At 34.7% G+C, this 17,886-nt stretch overlaps 1 protein-coding gene, 1 long non-coding RNA gene and 1 other non-coding gene across 29 annotated transcripts; 1 reads left to right on the top strand and 2 right to left on the bottom strand.

The window, feature by feature from the left end:
• Positions 1-74, bottom strand: TRNAR-UCG. The gene has a single exon. It is a non-coding gene; the product is annotated as a tRNA-Arg (tRNA).
• Positions 75-625: 551 nt separating this feature from the next.
• Positions 626-13,257, bottom strand: LOC107876151. Of its 27 annotated transcripts, XM_047415019.1 has the most exons (10): positions 6,966-7,986; positions 6,834-6,892; positions 6,577-6,746; positions 6,430-6,496; positions 4,860-4,987; positions 3,679-4,150; positions 3,483-3,609; positions 3,104-3,376; positions 1,191-1,308; positions 626-1,108 (listed from the first exon to the last, which is right to left on the bottom strand). In XM_047415019.1, exons 6-9 carry the CDS (start codon positions 4,128-4,130, stop codon positions 1,249-1,251), a joined length of 912 nt encoding a protein of 303 aa, XP_047270975.1. In that variant the 5' UTR covers positions 4,131-4,150; positions 4,860-4,987; positions 6,430-6,496; positions 6,577-6,746; positions 6,834-6,892; positions 6,966-7,986; the 3' UTR covers positions 626-1,108; positions 1,191-1,248. The 27 variants fall into 27 exon arrangements, 25 of the variants coding, with proteins under 25 accessions (XP_047270975.1, XP_047270963.1, XP_047270974.1 ...); XM_047415007.1 differs by lacking the exons at positions 6,834-6,892; positions 6,966-7,986 and adding an exon at positions 13,061-13,256 and having other exon boundaries at positions 4,860-4,952; positions 6,594-6,746; XM_047415018.1 differs by having other exon boundaries at positions 6,594-6,892; positions 6,966-8,696.
• LOC107876153 lies at positions 1,302-2,447 on the top strand. Its single transcript, XR_001676021.2, has 2 exons — positions 1,302-2,047; positions 2,144-2,447. It is a non-coding gene; the product is annotated as an uncharacterized LOC107876153 (long non-coding RNA).
• Positions 13,258-17,886: the final 4,629 nt, after the last annotated feature.

Below are 17,886 nucleotides of genomic sequence, written 5' to 3' on the forward strand. Positions count from 1 at the left end.
CGACCACAGTGGGAGTCGAACCCACGACCTTTTGATCCGAAGTCAAACGCGCTAATCCACTGCGCTATGCGGTCTTCTTGTTCACTTTAGCCACAACTAAATTATATATAGAACCACTGAGCTATCCGACCACATCTGTCGAAAATTTTCAACTGCTACTGTCGGGAACATGAAATTAATAATTAAAAATAATTATTTAATAAATAAAAATATTCTGATCAAAGTAGTCGGAATATTTCAAAAAAATATTTAATAAATAAAACTTTTCCGACTACTATAATCGGAATATTAATAAATAATTATTTAATAAAATAATAATTTTTCGACTACTTTAGTCAGAATATTAATTATAAATTATTTAATAAATAAAAAATTTTCGACTATTGTGGTCGGAATATTAATTAAAAATTATTTAATAAATAAAACCTTTCCGACTAAGGTGGTCGAAAATTTAATAAATAATTATTTAATAAATTAAAATTTTTCGAAAAATGTAGTCGAAATATTTATTAAAAATTATTTAATAAATAAATTATTTCCAATCATTCCTGTTCAACTAGAATTTAAAAATTACAAATAAAACTGAAACTTAAAAATTCAACCACTTTGAAACATCCAAAACAAATAGCACAATCAAACAGTATACTCATTTCAAGACAAGTCTAAACGTCACAATCCAAAACAAACACCAATTGTAATAGTTTAAGTCTAAATATCACTATCATAAACAAGAACCAACCACTACAATGTAATCTAATCACTTCATTCACTATCTTCCCCATTCTCAAATACTTGGGGCATATGTTTCTTAACTAACGCCTCAAACTTGGCAAATTTTGCACAGTGTTACGTCAACTCTTCAATTTTTGTTCTCATCGCTTCCGTTTCTTCTGCATTTTGTGAAATATAAGCGGAGTTGGGTAACATTGGGGAAGAACTACTCGAGGATTGGTTAACTCCAATCCCGTAGGTTTTACCCTTCTTTGGACCATCTACCACAGTTGTCCATATTCTAGTCATATCAGCAGGCGATGGTTGGACCATGGTACCATCCTCTGAAGCAAGTTGAGTTTAACGTCAATCTTCAATGCTTTTTTTGAAATCCCTCCTGAAAGAAAAATAATTTTCATTAAGTAAACAAGCTAAGTTGAATAATAAGAAAATAATATATATAAAATTTATTATCTTACAAATGCATCCTTAGCACGCGGTTTGACCCACTCTGCTTTTGTACCGTCTGATTTTTCTTCATATGTGTCTCTGCGAAGGCCGTAGAAGAGGTACATATACTCCCCCGTTTAAGAATTTCTGTAAAATTTTACCCATATACAATATCAATGCTACTGTAAAAGAAGCCATATATAATTGAGGTATATAATTGAATACTGAAAGCAAATATGAACTTGTTCTTCTGCATCATTCAATAAAGTACTGCTCAAGATTTCTCCATTTTGGAGGTTGACTTGAATGAAGAAAACAAAAACCAACAAAGCAAAGAAAGAAATATTACATCATCAAGAAACATACATAATGTAATTTCATTTTTTCCAAATCAAGGAATTGAAGCAAACGGAGTTATATCTAGGAGGTATAAAGGTACTGCTATCAATCCAGGTTTGCTAGTTTGCGCGCTTATATGCTACTGAAATTCCTTTTCTCTCATAGATGTTCAACCAAGTTGCTCTTACTGTCATGGTTGCTAATAGACAGCACTAGTTATGACTCGAAGGCCAGAACACAACACAACTTTATAATCATGTTCATGTGTAGCTTTATGGAGTGCAGATCAAATCAACACAACTTCATTTGCTAAAATAAAATCTTATTTTCTACCTGCAGACAAGTTCAATAGATATTGAGCGTGTTTGTGATCGTGCTGATGAGTGTGTCGTGGAAACTACTGCAGTCAGTGTTGCACCACCAAATGGTGGTCCAGAACAGTTAGCTATATTTGTGGTTCTCAAAGAGGAGGGGATGAATATTTCACCACACACTGAAGAAAAGATTCTAAAAAGTCATTCAAAGCAATCTTAATCCTTTATTCAAGGTTTGCACCTCTTCAAGTTTGTTATATACAAACAATCACTTGTTGTCATCAAGAAAACAGACCTGAGAAATTTCTTTCTTTTTGTATGATTAATAGGTAAGCGCGGTAAAGATAGTTCCCACGTTCCCTCAAACAGCTTCAAATAAGTTGTTGAGGAGAGTTCTAAGAGAGCAGTGGAAGCAACATCTTCAGATACAGAGTAAACTCTAGCTAACATCTCAACTAATCTTTGGTGAATATGACTAATTAAATGAATGATCACAGCAAGTTTTCGTATCTACTAGTTCAAAGTAATAGTCTAAATGCAGCCTTCTGTGAAAATCGAGCCGGGTGATTGTTAAAATTGAATCTACGGGCATTCTGACCTGAGTCATGCTATCACTATTATTTTTAGTTTTCTTATGCTCGATGTAATCTATTAATGTGTTTGGACATATGGAGAAGGGCCATTATCTATGAGTGCAGAAAAAGTTAAGATGATAAGTTAGGAAGAATTAATGAGTAAAGTTAACAAAATTGTGGGACCACAGAATTTATGTAGTTCCAAGATGCAATGAATAATTTTACCTAATGTAAGGAATATGAGCTAGCATTTAAGAATCTTGTCTTCATACTTCCTTTTCTGCTTTTCGGTAAAACAAAGATAAAACTATAATGGTGTTAAAGGCTGGGAGGACGAAATCATGATTTATCATGTTCTTTAGTTGGTATCCTAGAAAGTAATTGCTGATCATACAGGTATTGTGCGGATAACACGTAGAATGGCATGTTCCTTGTGTTAGTTCCTGCTTATTCCAATTCCAATGTCATGAGTGCTCTGTCTCTTGTTTTTTCTTTACCCTTTTCAGATTTTCTTAAATCATCAACCACTTTGCAAGCTCTTCACATAATCTGATTATAAATATTATATGCATCATAGGCATTTTATTGATATATTGAAAAAGAAGATCTATTTTCAATTTTTTCAACAGACTCTACATAAGAAATTTGAAAATAAAAATGATGGAAGCAAAAAGTTAATCAGGTGGATAAAAGGAGGTTAGACAAGAATAGTACCAGTCTTCTTTGGTGGGTAGCGAAACTCATCGAACCTCCGGTGTGCAGCGAGCCACCCGTTTCAGAGGCTCGATTTGCCTTTCCCTGTTCCCTCTTCGCGTTATATTCAGGAGTATCCCATAATATCAAGAACTTAGACCACACTTCATCATTCAACCAACTAGGTTTTACCAATTTATTCCGGGCCTCATACAAGTGTTCTTTGATCCGTAGAGCTGCTTTCAACCGAAAAATGCGGTCTACTTCATTATCATGACAATCACTCCATGTACACTTTATTTGCAAAATAATTTAATATAAAATAAAAAAATGAGTCGATGGATACAATGAAAAAACTATCTCTAGGAAATGAGATTCATAGCTTATAAAATGCTTATACCACAAACTGTTTCCACACAACAATTCTAGTTTTGTATGGAATCTCTAACCAACTATTCCACGGCTCATTGAAAAATGGTTTAATTATTTCTATAACCATATGCGCGTCAGTGTATTGAGGAATGAACCTGCAATAAAATTATGTTAAACCATCATCTTAGCTTTTAAAAATTAAGGAAAACTTAAGTGTTACTTACCCATCACGATAAGGGATGATTCGTAGCCTCCCAACATTGTCATATTCTAATACACCTTTGAATTGCAAATTCTGAGAAGCAACTGATGTAGCACTAGGTGTTGTGGCACTGTCCATGGATGGCGATGTTGATGTGTTAGGACCTCCAACTCTCAATCCAGAAAGGCTTGGTGCGGATGATGTCAAAGGCACAAATGAAGAGCTACTATGTAGACTATTTTGGGATGAAAAGGTGTGAAACTGGTCAGACAGTGGAGGCATGAAAAAGACATTTGGTAGTAAAATAGTGCATGTAAGAAGGGGAGGAATATTTGTAGTAGTTGGTTGAAGAGTTGTGGTAACAGGTGGTGGTGGAGGCAGTGGTGGTGGTACGGTATATTGACCTGTAGCAACATTATCAATTCCTTTCTTACTCTTATTACGTCGTCCATTAACATTCCCTTTTGATGCCATTGATTTTCTTTACTAGCCACCTGAAAAAAAAAAAAAAAAAAAGGAACAACCAGTTTATTATAATAACAAAAGAAGCTCCTTGTTGAAAATCAGTGACATCATTAATGGAAAGGGAGAAAATCAGTGACTCAATAGTAGCTACAGCCAAAGATTATAGCTAAGAAAATAGTGGCCAGGAGCATTGTCATATGAACCTGATCGATCTGATAAAAATCATTTTTTGGAGAACCAATCAATCCAACCTTAGCACTGACCAAACTTACTGCAGTATCCCTGACCAGTCAATATGTATAAATAATTCATCCAAAACCCAGTAAGTTCTCTTTTCTAGAATATAGAACCCATATACTCAAATTTTTGGATCCACTTTTGAACATGTCACCACCACCTTATAACACATAAGACCGATAACGGAGCCAGTTTAAGGGGAAAGAAGAAATAGAGGGGAAAAAGAACATTGGAGCAGATGTGCAGCTAGTATATAATTTAATCAAACGCTACACTTGTATTCATAATGTATAATCTACAGTGACAGCAGTTAGCTGAAGCACCAGTTAACCAACAAATGAACCTATATATCAGACATCACATTTACTTTCTAAGTCGAGTCAACGGCTGGGTTTTAGATAAAAACGATCACTTTGGGCCAGTTCTAGATTTTTTGTAACATAGTTATGCAAATGACAACAAGCACCACATCTTTATCTGTAGTAAAAAAATAGAGTTTACCTTACTTTCTTACGATAGCAAAAAGGGTCTTGCTGCAGTGGAGCCTTATTGAATCCAAGTGAAGTAAAACTAGCCCCAGTTGGTCTTCTTTATCTGGTATGCAAATTATAATCAAGCTCCAATGAAGACTACAAAGGATAAGAAGCAACACAAGTACATCAATATTACAAAACAAAGGCCTGCACCTCAAAACTGTTATACCTCATCAAAAGTTGTAGGAGAAACCTGTTTATGGAAATAGCACATCAAAACAAAGGCCTGCACCAGAAGCTACAGATATAGGGAAATCACAGGTAGAAAGGAGGATACATGGCAGTAGGTTATAACTAAATCGGCAGCTAAAAGCTTAGATGTACAACAAAAGTAACTAATGGTTTTGAATATTTGGTTGATGATGATCAAGATATACCAGGCCAGGAAACTAGTCTATAGGTGCTGATGAAGGGCATTGAAGAAAATGCTAGTAGTTTGATTAAATGAATTTGATCACTTGAAATACAAAGAGGAATAAATAAACTTCACAAGTAGAGGGAGTTTCGATTATTGGGGAAGGACAATAAAGTTAGTATTATTGCAGGTATAAAGCATAAAGTCAAAGTAAATGTAGCTAATAAAGTAGTTCAGAAAATAGCACATATATTCAAGTAAAATAACAACAAGCAACAGCTAAAATACAATTCAAGACCTACTACACACTACTATTAATAACAACTCAATCCTCATCGCTTGTTTCATAGTCATTCATCAATTTTTCCTCATCACTTGTTTCATTTTCATCAAGTAACTCTTCCTCGCTTATTTCATTTTCATCAATTGGATCTTCCTCGTCATTTGCCCCGGATGTTCCTTCTCCATAATCATTAACAATCAATCTAAGTTTAGAAGGATCAAACTCTTCGTATAGGCCTTCGCTATGTTGTAACTCACCTGCTAATTCATCATCTACCCTTTCTTCAACACTTGAAATATCATTCTGATACGCTACATCCAATGTATCCTCTACTTCAACTCTACCCACGGGCTTTGTTTTTATAACTACCCGCCATGCAGATTTATTCTTACACAAAGGATAAGGAGCGTAATACACTTGTTTCACGTTTTATGCAATGACAAATGGATCATAGAGTCCATACTCTCGTGTACGCTTAGTTTCGACTATCTTGTACTGAGGGTGGACTCTTGTACCTAACCTAGGTGTAGGATCATACCACTTATACCGAAAGAGAACCAATTTTTTTTTGCCAACCAATATGATAATCGAGTTCTAAAATCTCGTGAAGCACACCATAATAATCAACACTGCCATCACCTTTCACCCAAACCCCACTGTTGTTAGTTTTCTTGCCCTTAGAGAATTCTTTTGTATGAAATCTGTACCCATTGACAGAGTACTTAGAAAACTTTTTGACTTGAGCATTAGGTCCCCAAGCTATATCACGTAAAAATTGGCCATTTGGGTTATAATTAAGTGGATTGTGAACCTATAAAAAGTTGAAGAAAAGTTAAAATTTAAATATACATATCACTGAACAAAAGTGTAAATGGTGTTAAATATTTAAGTTACACTTACATATTCTCTAAACCACACTGAAAACATAGCATAAACAGCATCATCCCCGTGTAAAGCCACGAAGTAGCTGTACGACAAAGTTATGACTTTCATTAGTTAAAGTTTAGATAGACCTTGAATGATTGTTCTTAATATAAATATACTCACTTATAAAAAGGCAGTACCTCGGGACAATTAATAATACATGTGTTTTAGCTGACTTAAACTCCACTTCATTCAAATATCGAAGTGGACCAACTTTCGGACTTCTTCTACCTGGCTGATTGAATATTGAAAATGGTAGTGCTGAAAGATCTGTATTGTCTCCATCATCATGCCTATTAGGTCGGTTTCTCAGACATGGTATATCATGTTTAAAATAATATGAAAAAAATAAGAGGTCTCTTTAGCCAAATAAGTCTCACATATTGATCCCTCAATTCGAGATCTGTTTTTTATGGTCCGCTTACATTTGTCAATAGTCCTGCATAGTATGATCTTTTAGATGAAATAATGTTCAATTATAACACATGGAAGTAAAAGTTAAAAGTCAATACCTTTTAAAGGAATACATCCTTCTACACTGAACAAGCCCTCCAAGTCGTGCCTCACGCACAAGGTGAATTGGAAGATGCTCCATAACATCAAAAAAACAAGGAGGAAAAATTTTTTCCAACTTGTTTAAGGTTAAGCGAATGTTGATATCTATCAAAGATAAATTCTCCTCCTTTAATGTATTAGAACATAAATCTTTGAAAAATTCTATTATGGACTTCCATATTCTATCGGGCAATGCACTGAATGCAATTAGCATCAGTGACTCCATACAAAATATGGCAGTCATGGCTCTTCATAGAGGTCAACTTCCCTTCCTTCATGTCAACGCACCTGGATAAATTTGACGCATATCCATCTGGCATTCTCAAATTCTTAACCCAATCACAAATCACTCTTCTATCATCTAAAGTGAATGTGTAACTGGTCTTGGGCTTCTGAATCTTATTCTTTAAGTATGTCAGGTATAACTCACTGCGCCGACAATACTCCTTTAAGTCCATCCTGGCCTTCAAGTTATCTTTTATTTTGTTACTTACATCCATCACAGTATTAAACAAGTTGTCAAAGAAGTTTTTCCCAATATGCATGGCATCAAGATTATGAGGCAGAGAATTGTCCTTCCAGTAATCTAACTCCCAGAATATGTTTCATTTCGTCTAGTTATGTGTAACACCATAACCAGGTATCCTGGATGGTGGAAACTCTGTTACCTTGGGCAGATTCCTCACTCTATTCCAAATTTCTTCTCTCGACAAGATTGGCGGTGGCTCCTCAAAATCAGACTTATTCTTCATAAAGTCACTAGTATTCCTCCTAAACTCATGTTGCATTGGCAAAAATCGACGGTGACAGTCAAACCATGAGTTTTTTCCCATGTTTCTGTAACACCCCGTACTTAATTACGTGCATTAGCCATTGTTATATGTGTTGGAGTATATGTATTGATCCTAAGTTAGGTATATATGAGTTTAAGTATGAGTATTGATTATTTTGAGATGGTTTCAAGTGTATAGTTTGATTATATGTGTATAGGAATCGACCTTATTTATACCGGAATTTTCCCGTCGATGGTTCCATACGAAGGTTATTGAATAAGCTTTCCAACGATATAAAGATTTCCAAAAACGGATAAGTTTCGGATATAATCGAGCACGTTCGAAACTATAAAACGGCGGCCGGGATGTTGTGAACAGTAAATGTGCAGGAAAATTTCCTGCACACAAACTACTGAGGCCTGCCAGTTTTTTGGGTCAACTTTGAACGATCATAACTCCCTCAATATAATGAACTGGGAGAGCTACCACATATCAAAAGAAAGATCTTTGAGTCTTATTTCCAATTCAATTGGTTTCATCCAAATCCAACATCTAAGTAAGGATTTATACTCGTTTTACTTCAGCCTCTCAAAACAGATTTTTAGGGTCAACTTCAAACGATCATAACTCCTTGTACAGGACGAACTGGGTGGCCTACTTTATATTAAATGAAAGCCCTTTGAATTATCTTTCTAACGATACCAATTTCACCCAAATCCGATATCGGAGCAAAGAGTTATGGCCGATTTACTTTAGCCTATCAAAACAGTCCACCATGGACAGATTCGGATTTACTTAAATTTTTAAGGGCAATATGGTCATTTTCCATCACCTCATGGACGAAAATTGGTCATTATATACATATAATTAGTCTCATATCCATCAATTATCATCAAATTATTGAAAATAAGAAACCCTAGCCTAATTTCAACTCCAAATATCTTGTGATTCAACCGTAGAAAATCCAAATTGATTCTGTAGTTGTGTTCACCATCTCAAGGGCTTCGAGAAGCACCCCTTATTTGTGCCAACAGGACTTCGAAATCAAAAGGGCCATTTTATGGTAAGGATGTAAATTATGTTGGTGTTATTTATATGGATATGTATATATATATGCATGTGAGCATAAGAAGTATGTTATTTGATTGTTGTTGAAAGATGATTGGGAAATGATGTTGGATTATGTTGAATGGTGAAGGAATTTGGTGTGATGATGTGGTATTGAAATGATGATTATATATATATATACACATAAACCTATTGTTCAAGTTGATTTTTGGAATGTTTTGCAAATATTGGTAGTATGGAATTATGGAAGAGAATTGTGGTGTTGGGTTACTAATACTAGATGCCAAACATTTCATTGTAGATAAGTGATTTGTAAAGGCGGGAAGTTGTGTTGAATTGGTATCCGAATCTACAACCAGGTATGTAAAGCATACTCTAACAATGTTCTTTGGCATGACAACACCAATGTTCCATCAAGTAAGATTCCGAGGTTGTCCTAAAACATGTATTGTTCTACGTTACCAACGAAGTTGTTTCCATCCTATAAAGTGTCAAGATGTTCATTGATATACCAAAAGGCTCTTATTTCATTGTTGTGATATTGATGATTCTGAAACACATTGTTGATGTACCAATGAGTGTTTATTACATCGTTATTGTATAGAAGGTCTATTACTTGGTTCCTATTGATGTATCATTGTTTCAAAGTATAAAAAATGTGGTGGCGACCGAAATAACAATCTCAAAGATTAATTGAACTAAGTGATGGGAGTTCTCTCTTATCGGGTGGTATCCCAAGGGCATAAGCCTAGCATGGGTCGATCCCTATTTATGTGTTTATGGGTGGTATCCCAGGGGCATAAGCCTAGCATGGGTCAATCCCAGTTGATATGTACTGGAGGCAGCCTAATGGTCACAGTACAGTACAGTAATGATTACAAAGACGATAAGAACGAAGGTAAAGTGATTGAATAAATACAATGTACAGGTTGTCACAAGTTCTAGTAAGTGTGGTCCACTCCTATTACGACTTATTCACTTGTTTCTGATTTCTATTGAGCTCCTATATCATATGTGATTATTTACAGCTTTACATACTCAGTACATATTTCGTACTGACGTCCCTCACGGGGGACCTGCATTTCATGCTGCAGGCACAGGTACCTCAGCTCATACACCGCACAAGTAGGAGCCAGGTCATACAGCTATTGTTGGTGAGCTCCAGTTTGCTTCGGAGCTTTCCGAGTCGGTTCCTTATGTTTTGTTATTGTACATGAGTCATGTGTGGGCGGGGGTTTGTCCCGACCCTAGTTATGTCATGTATATCCTAGAGGCTTTGTAGACATAAGGAAAGATAAAGTCATGGAAGTTTATATAGTGATGTTATATTTGTATATGTGGTGGCCCCGACGGCTACGTAATATATATATATATATATATATATATATATATATTTGTGCGTGTTGTGCTGATACAGGTAATTAGACCCTTCTATATGCAACGAAGTGTTGTCCAAATTTTTGGTGACATATAAGTGAAAGTACAGGTATTTGAACGGGTTCTCCCGGGCCTTCTCGGCTTCGGGTGCCAGTCCGGCCCGATGGGATTTTGGGGCGTGACAGTTTCAAAGTGAATGCTTTTGTGTCTTCCATACAATAAGGGCAAGCTAACTTGCCCGCAGTCGACCACCCAGACAACATTCCATAAGCAGGAAAGTCATTTATAGTCCACATCAAAGTAGCGCGCAATCTAAAGTTTTGTTTCATTGATACATCATATGCTTCCACACCTTCATGCCACAATAAGTTCAATTCATCGATCAATGGTTGCAGATATACATCAATAGAAACTTTTGGATTACGAGGACCCGAAATAATGCAAGTCAGAAATATATACGAACTTGTCATACACAGTTCAGGTGGGAGATTATAAGGAGTTACAAACACTGGCCAACATGAATATGGTATAGCTGAGACAGAGATGGAGTGAATCCATCGGTAGATAATCCCAACCTAATGTTTCTTGGTTCACTAGCAAAATCTGGATACACACTATCAAAATGCTTCCATGCTTCTTCATCTGACGGGTGACATAAAACACCAGGTAGTCTTTTATTTTCATAATGCCATCTCATGTGAGGGGCAGAGCTCATTGATGCATACAGCCTTTTTAACCGTGGTATAAGGGGTAAGTAATGCAGCGACTTCACAGGAACCTTCTTCCCTTTGGCATGCTTGACTTCCTTATAGCGAGGCTGGTTACAAAATTTGAAATGTTCTAAATTTGCATATTCCTTATAGAATAACATGCAACCTTTCTCGCAATAGTGAATCCTCTCTGATGAAAGTCCTAACTTAGAAACCAACTTCTTTGCTGTGTAGAAATCTTTGGGTAAGTCAAGTTCATTTGGGTTAAGTTCATTCATAAGTTCAATGATAGAATGCCCTCTTGAGAAATAGAATAATCTGACTTAATACTCAGTAACCGAACGGCAACAGATAACTTGGAATGCGTTGATCCTTCATACAATGGATGACTAGCTTCCTCCAACTGTTCATAAAAATGTTTAGCCTCACCATTTGGTTCATTTTGTTCCCCTGAATGTGTCCCAAAAGCATCCCTGACCATCTTACTATATCGTGAACTTTCAACATTATTCTCTCTTATTGGACTTTCAACATAATTCTGAAAAGCAAAATCATTAGCATCACTACTTTCTCCGTGAGCTGTCTACACAGTATAATTCACCATAAAACCCTTCTTATAAAGATGTAATGTAACATCATTTGCACTCAATAACTTGCAACCCTTGCAATTCCAACAAGGACACCTAATTTTCCTTTCAGTAAGAAAATCATCAAGTGTCATTGCTTTAGCAATAAATCCAGCTACCCTAGTTTTATATTCTGCCCTCAATCTCACACGGTTAGGATAAGTTCTATTAAGCATCCATGTACGATATGTATTTTCCATCTACACAAAAACGTCAAACAATAATAACAGAGAAAATTATAAACCCCAAAGGCTACAAATTTAACTCTATCAGTAAGGCAAACGTTTAATATTAGATCAAATTTAGTAATAACTCTAAATTTTATCAGAACAAAGATTGCGAAATAAACCCCAAAAGCAACAACGCCAATTCAATCAATACAAATATCTCAACAGCGAAGGCAAACCATCATTCAAGATTCAAATAAATGAAGTTTAGGAAGTCTCAAAAGAGGAGGAGAGGGTGCTTAAAAGTTGAATTTATGTACTAATGCTCCTCATAAAACCTCGTCATACAAGTCAGTCAACAGCATAAAGGGTACACTTATTCCTTTAGATTTCGACACTAACAAAGTAGCTCTTACATGATACTTAAAAGGCATGACACTTCCATCTCAAAGCAAACAACATAACTACCTGTTGTAGACTCAGAAGAGTACTCATTACCAACAAACAACAGGTATATTTATTCACAAGAGTGAGATGCAAGAAAGCATCATCATTATTAGCCACAGAAAACAAAGTTTAAAAGAAATCTAAAAGTAGTTGTTGCTGTAAAACTTCTTCAACAGGTATATACACGAGGCACATTGTTATTGTTGTAGTAATGTTACATGCATGTTTGTATCAACTAATTAAATGAATGTTCATGGATCATGTCGTTTCCTTTAAGTTTATCTCAGTCGATATTACATAAAAATAAAAACATAAAGCACTAGAGGTTATATGATAAGCACTTGAGGTTATATATAAAACAGAAGAAAAAACAGAAATATATTTACATGTCTTAAGCTGAAACTAGCATTAAACGAAAATAGACTGAATAATTCACATTCATGGGTGGCAAAGGAGGGGCAGAACTGCAAGCCTGTCTATAGGTATTTGTGTTTGAAAATTCACTTAATAGGTATAAAATAACTTATCCAGATGCTAGTGGGCTGTCTTTTCTAGAATCCAGAACCCATAAACCTAAATGCTAGAGAGAAGATAAAACGTAGTTGAAGTGTCAAGTGAGAGCAGATACTATCAATTTAAACTTCAGATAAAAAGGAATTCCAAACTCCAGTTATCAATTTAAACAAAAAGTCGCTAATTTGACCTCAAATTCAAAAACATTAGCTACAATCAAACAAATTGCACAAAATCTCAAACCCTAGAAACTGATTTACACAAAAATCAAAAATTAGTTACTCCAGAACAGCAATAACGTAAACCTCAAACTAAAAATTTTAAGTAAAAACTAATCAAAATTACTTTTGGTGTCACGAAAGAAATTCGACCTCAAATTCTCAATTGCAAATCGTCAGAAAAATTCACCATCGTGGTACTGTCTTCACCGTGGTCATCGTCGTCGTGGTATTGTCTTCACTGTCGCGGTATTGTCTTCACGACACTGTTTTTGTGAACCCTAGTGTATAGAGAGAGAGAGAAATCTTTCAGTATTTGATTCTGCAATGTTTCTGTAATGTATTTGTTTTTGTTGGTAATATAATTTAAAGGTTTCCGACTACGATAGTAGGAATCGTATTTACTAATATATTAGAATAATATTTATTTTTTCTATATAAGGGTCTGATTATATATATTTAATTAATTATTTTCATTTTTGACTACAATGGTCGGATATATATTTAATAATATTTTTAATTAATTACTATTAATTTTCTATATGAGGATAGAATTATTTATTTAGTAATATATTTAATTATTTATTTAAATTTTCTACTACAGACGTCGAAAATATATATTTAATAATTAATTTAATAATTATTTAATTTTTATATAAGGGTCTTATTATATATTTAGTAACATATTTATTTAATTATCTAATTTTCCGACTACTGTAGTCGGAAATACATATTTAATAATTTATTTAAATAATTATTTAATTTTCATGTAAGAATAAGTTATATATTAAGTAAAAGCATTTACAGGATCTATTAGGCTGGGGTATGCCACTCAGCCTACCAGACCATATAATAATATCGGATTAAGCCAAAGTCGGAAGACCGAACCAAAGCACCAACCGAAATAGGAAAGAATCTAAAGTAATTTTATGACTGTATGGACGATTCTTTTACCCAAACATGGGGCCTGTCAGAGATTTAATAACCTTATGTTGAACCTTTGTGTCTAGAAGTTCTAATTGTGCGGAAATTTGCCCTTTTCTCATCATCAATACGGGCTAGAGAAGCACAACTTACTAGACGGTGTCACAGAGACAAGATTAACATAAGTCTATTGAACTCGACTGTACCTCCATTTTGGAACCAAGTCAAGAAATTAAAAAGATTCTTTCATATTTTGATAGAGTCTGGAGCTTTCATAGTTAACATGTCAGCGAAGTTAGATCTTCAGCATAGATATAAGATACTGTTCAGCCGGACATAGTCACGGCCAGATTATGGTAGAAGTTTTGTTTGAATAACTATAATAAATAAAAAGATAGGTACCTGATTTGCTGGGAACCCAACGGAAATAATAGCAAACAAGTAACTGCTTCCTTATTTATTTCTTGAATATATTACAGAGAGAGAGAGAGAATTTCTGAAAATTCAAAGAGAGTTTCTAAACTCTTGCCTTCCTTCAAGGATGAGGCATCTATATATACTAAAAAAAAAGAATCTTGCACAGTAATAGATGGGTCCCTGTGCACAGTGTTTTTACTATTACAGATAAGATTTTATCATATCATGTCTATCAGTCAAATATTGTCTTTGCCTTTCCATTTCTTGATAAATTCTTCAGCTTTTACAAGTTCTTCTTCTTCTAATAGAATTTCTGGAGGTTGTGCATCAGTAATATCTTCAGTATTTGTTTCGGTACTATTCATTGATATATCTGAATTTTGCTCAACAGTTTGCAGCAATTTATCCCTGACCTCGGATAAATATTCCTCGATCATTTGCATTTTATTGCCGCCATGTGCAGATAGTCTTCGAGAAACATAGTTAAGACTTTTTTCTTCGATCAAAATTGATTTTTTGGGAGCTTTTTCATATTCAGCAATTTTCTTGACTATTTCCTCCCGTTGATCATGACCATAGGGGAGTTTAGTTTCTGGATCTTTCCGAAGTAATTTGTCCCAAAAATTACAATAAAATGTTCGGTATAAAGCAGGAATTTGTTGAGCATCATAACCTATTTCGATGGACCAACGATGGATCCAAGGAATAGAGAATTCTATATAGAAATACATTTGATCGATAGTATCGATTTTACAAATATGTTCTGAAAGATATAATTCTGTTAAGAAAGGAGAGGACTTTTTCCATGAGGAATATAAAGAAGAATATTTCGGAGGTAATATTTTGATCGTAGGTCCATGCTGAGACCACCATTGGATGAACCAATTTGGGATGGGTTTTTCGAATACTTTAGCACAAATTTTTATGAACCAAGTGTGTTTGTGCTTATAATTATTATAATATAAAACATGAGAAAAGGCTTTAATATAATCCCAATAAGTAAAATTGACAAGGGTTTGGCCCATTGGCCCCATTGGCATAGAACGTTGAGTCATTGATGAAATCCCCCATTCTTCAATAGGAATAAGTTTTTTAATTACCATTTTGGAGTATCCATGAACTCCGGGAGTAGTTTCCCCTAGGGGACTGTGATCAAAAGTTGCACTGAAAGTTTAGACTAATATGTGTTCATAATAAGTCCGTGTTTTGTAGGATTCACCAGTAAAATATACATTGGCAGTAAGGTAATTTTTGAGTAGTCGCCATGCTTCTTCAGAATTTTCTTGCCCGGGAATATGCTGATTTTCAAGATATAATATAAGTTCTCTGGCATCCAGTTTTTCATATGAGGGCTTATCTTCAGAATTTTCTTGAACTATGGAGGCAAAAAAATCTGCAGTTTTTTGTTGATCTGATAAATAGGATTGCTGTTGTTTGTATAATGGATGATTTTCAGGAATGTCTTCTAAATGAACAGAAGAGCCAATATTCAGAGTTTTTGATGAAGATGATACATCTCCATGAATTTTTGAATTGATCAAAGTTCTATTCCCTTGTTGTAAAATGGGAAAATTAGAACTTGCAGAGCTATATGCAGAATTTTGTCGGTCAAAATATGAAGGGTTTGTTCTTCCACCTCGATATGAAGAATGTTGATTCCTTCCACCTCGACCTCTACCTTTGGCGATTTGCCAAGGAGGATCCATACTGCATTATTTCAAAAATTGGATCAGGAGTTGGATCAGCATACCATGACATATATTCGACGAGATCTTCATAAAATGTATCTTTTGTAATAAGATCGTCAATAACTTTCCGTAATATGAGCATGTGTAAATCCATATTCAGAGGAACTGCCTTTATAAAGGTGAGTAAGAACTTTTCAGAGAAGAAGTGTAGAAAGAGTTTCATGATATCTGTAAACATTAATCACTTAAGTCAATGTCAAACCAATAGATTTCGTTGTCAATGAATTCATTGTGATTTTCAAATTCTTCTGCTATTAAACAATGAATTAGAGTTTCTAAGATCAGAAAATGAATATCTTCATTCAAAGGAATGCATTTGATAATAGTTATTATAATTTTTTCAGAGAGGAAATATGTGTAAAAACTCATAAAAGATATTCTCTAGATAAAAAATCAGGCAGAGAATTTTCACTACCCCTTTTATACTGTATTTCATAATCAAACGGGGCTAATTGAGCTTGCCACCGTGCAAATATTAATTTAGAAGCATCATGTTTGAAGTCTTTATTAAACATAAATTTAACTGATTGAGCATCAGTACGAATTATAAATTTTTGGTTATACAAATCATCCTGGAATTTTAAAACACATTTAACAATAGTTAGCATTTCATGAGCTACCGTGGCGTATTTTTTCTGACTGTCTGTCCATTTACCAGAATAAAATCGAATCAAACATTCCGTCTTTGTATGGGGATTAACTTGTTTAAGTACTCCGCCATAGCCGATATTTGAAGCGTCAGTTTCAACAATTTTTAACCAGTTAGGGTTTGCAAGAGAAGTACAAAGAAGGGTTTGAACTCTATTTTTTATTAATTTTACTAAATCAGTGTGTGCTTGAGTCCAAGGAGTCTTATGATCCTTTTTTAGTCTATCATATAAAGGGGCTAAGTCTCTAGACAAATTCTTGTAAAAAGGAGAAATATAGTTAAGACTACCGAGGAATCTTTGAAGCTGTTTTTTATCAGTAATAACATCAGGGAATTTTTTAGCAAATTCTAGAACTCGTTGTATAGGTTCAATAGAACCTTGAGAAATATTATGTCCTAAAAATCTAATGTTTGTTTGAAATAAACTTATCTTAGGTTTAGAGATAACTAAACCGTTTTGAATAATTATTTGTTTAAACGTCTGTAAATGTTTAAAATAAGATTCGAGGGTTTTTGAAAATACTAAGATATCATCAATATAGACAATGATAAAGTCCATATAGGGGTTAAAAATATCATTCATAATCTTTTGAAAATCCAACCCCTAAATATTTCTGATAATTTGGTACAAAATCTTGAGTCTAATTTTGCTGAGCATATTGATTTTGCTGAAACTCCTGGCATTATAACCTCTTCCGAGCTTAATAAGCTCAAAGGAATGATTAAAAAATAACCTGGCAAGAAGTACGCTGATATTCCCCGTATGTCTACTGCTTATTATCCACGCCCAACTCCTCAAGATGTTTTAATAGAGGAAAGGGAATGGAATCAGACAAATACTTCTTATAGTGGAGAAGCCATTTATGAATGGAACATTGACGGATTATCTGACCGACAAATCTCCATTCTTATTCATCGAATGTCTATGTATGCTACTATTGCCACAGCCACCACTTCACCAGAACATAAAACCACTCGTACTGACCAAACAATCTGTAAAATGATTGTTGCGGGCTTTACTGGCCAACTTCGGGGCTGGTGGGATAATTTCCTTGATGATACTAAACGCGAGGCTATTTTTAACGCCACCAATGATCAACCCGGCAAAGACAATCTCGGACGACCCCTTCGGGCAGGACGTTCGGATGCTATTTATACTCTTATGCTGACGATTATTGAACATTTTGGCGGAAGATTTACCAATCAATACGAAAATATTCGAACTCTGCTTAATGGTTTAA

Source organism: Capsicum annuum, chromosome 6 (assembly GCF_002878395.1).
Source record: "Capsicum annuum cultivar UCD-10X-F1 chromosome 6, UCD10Xv1.1, whole genome shotgun sequence".
NCBI lineage: Eukaryota > Viridiplantae > Streptophyta > Magnoliopsida > Solanales > Solanaceae > Capsicum > Capsicum annuum.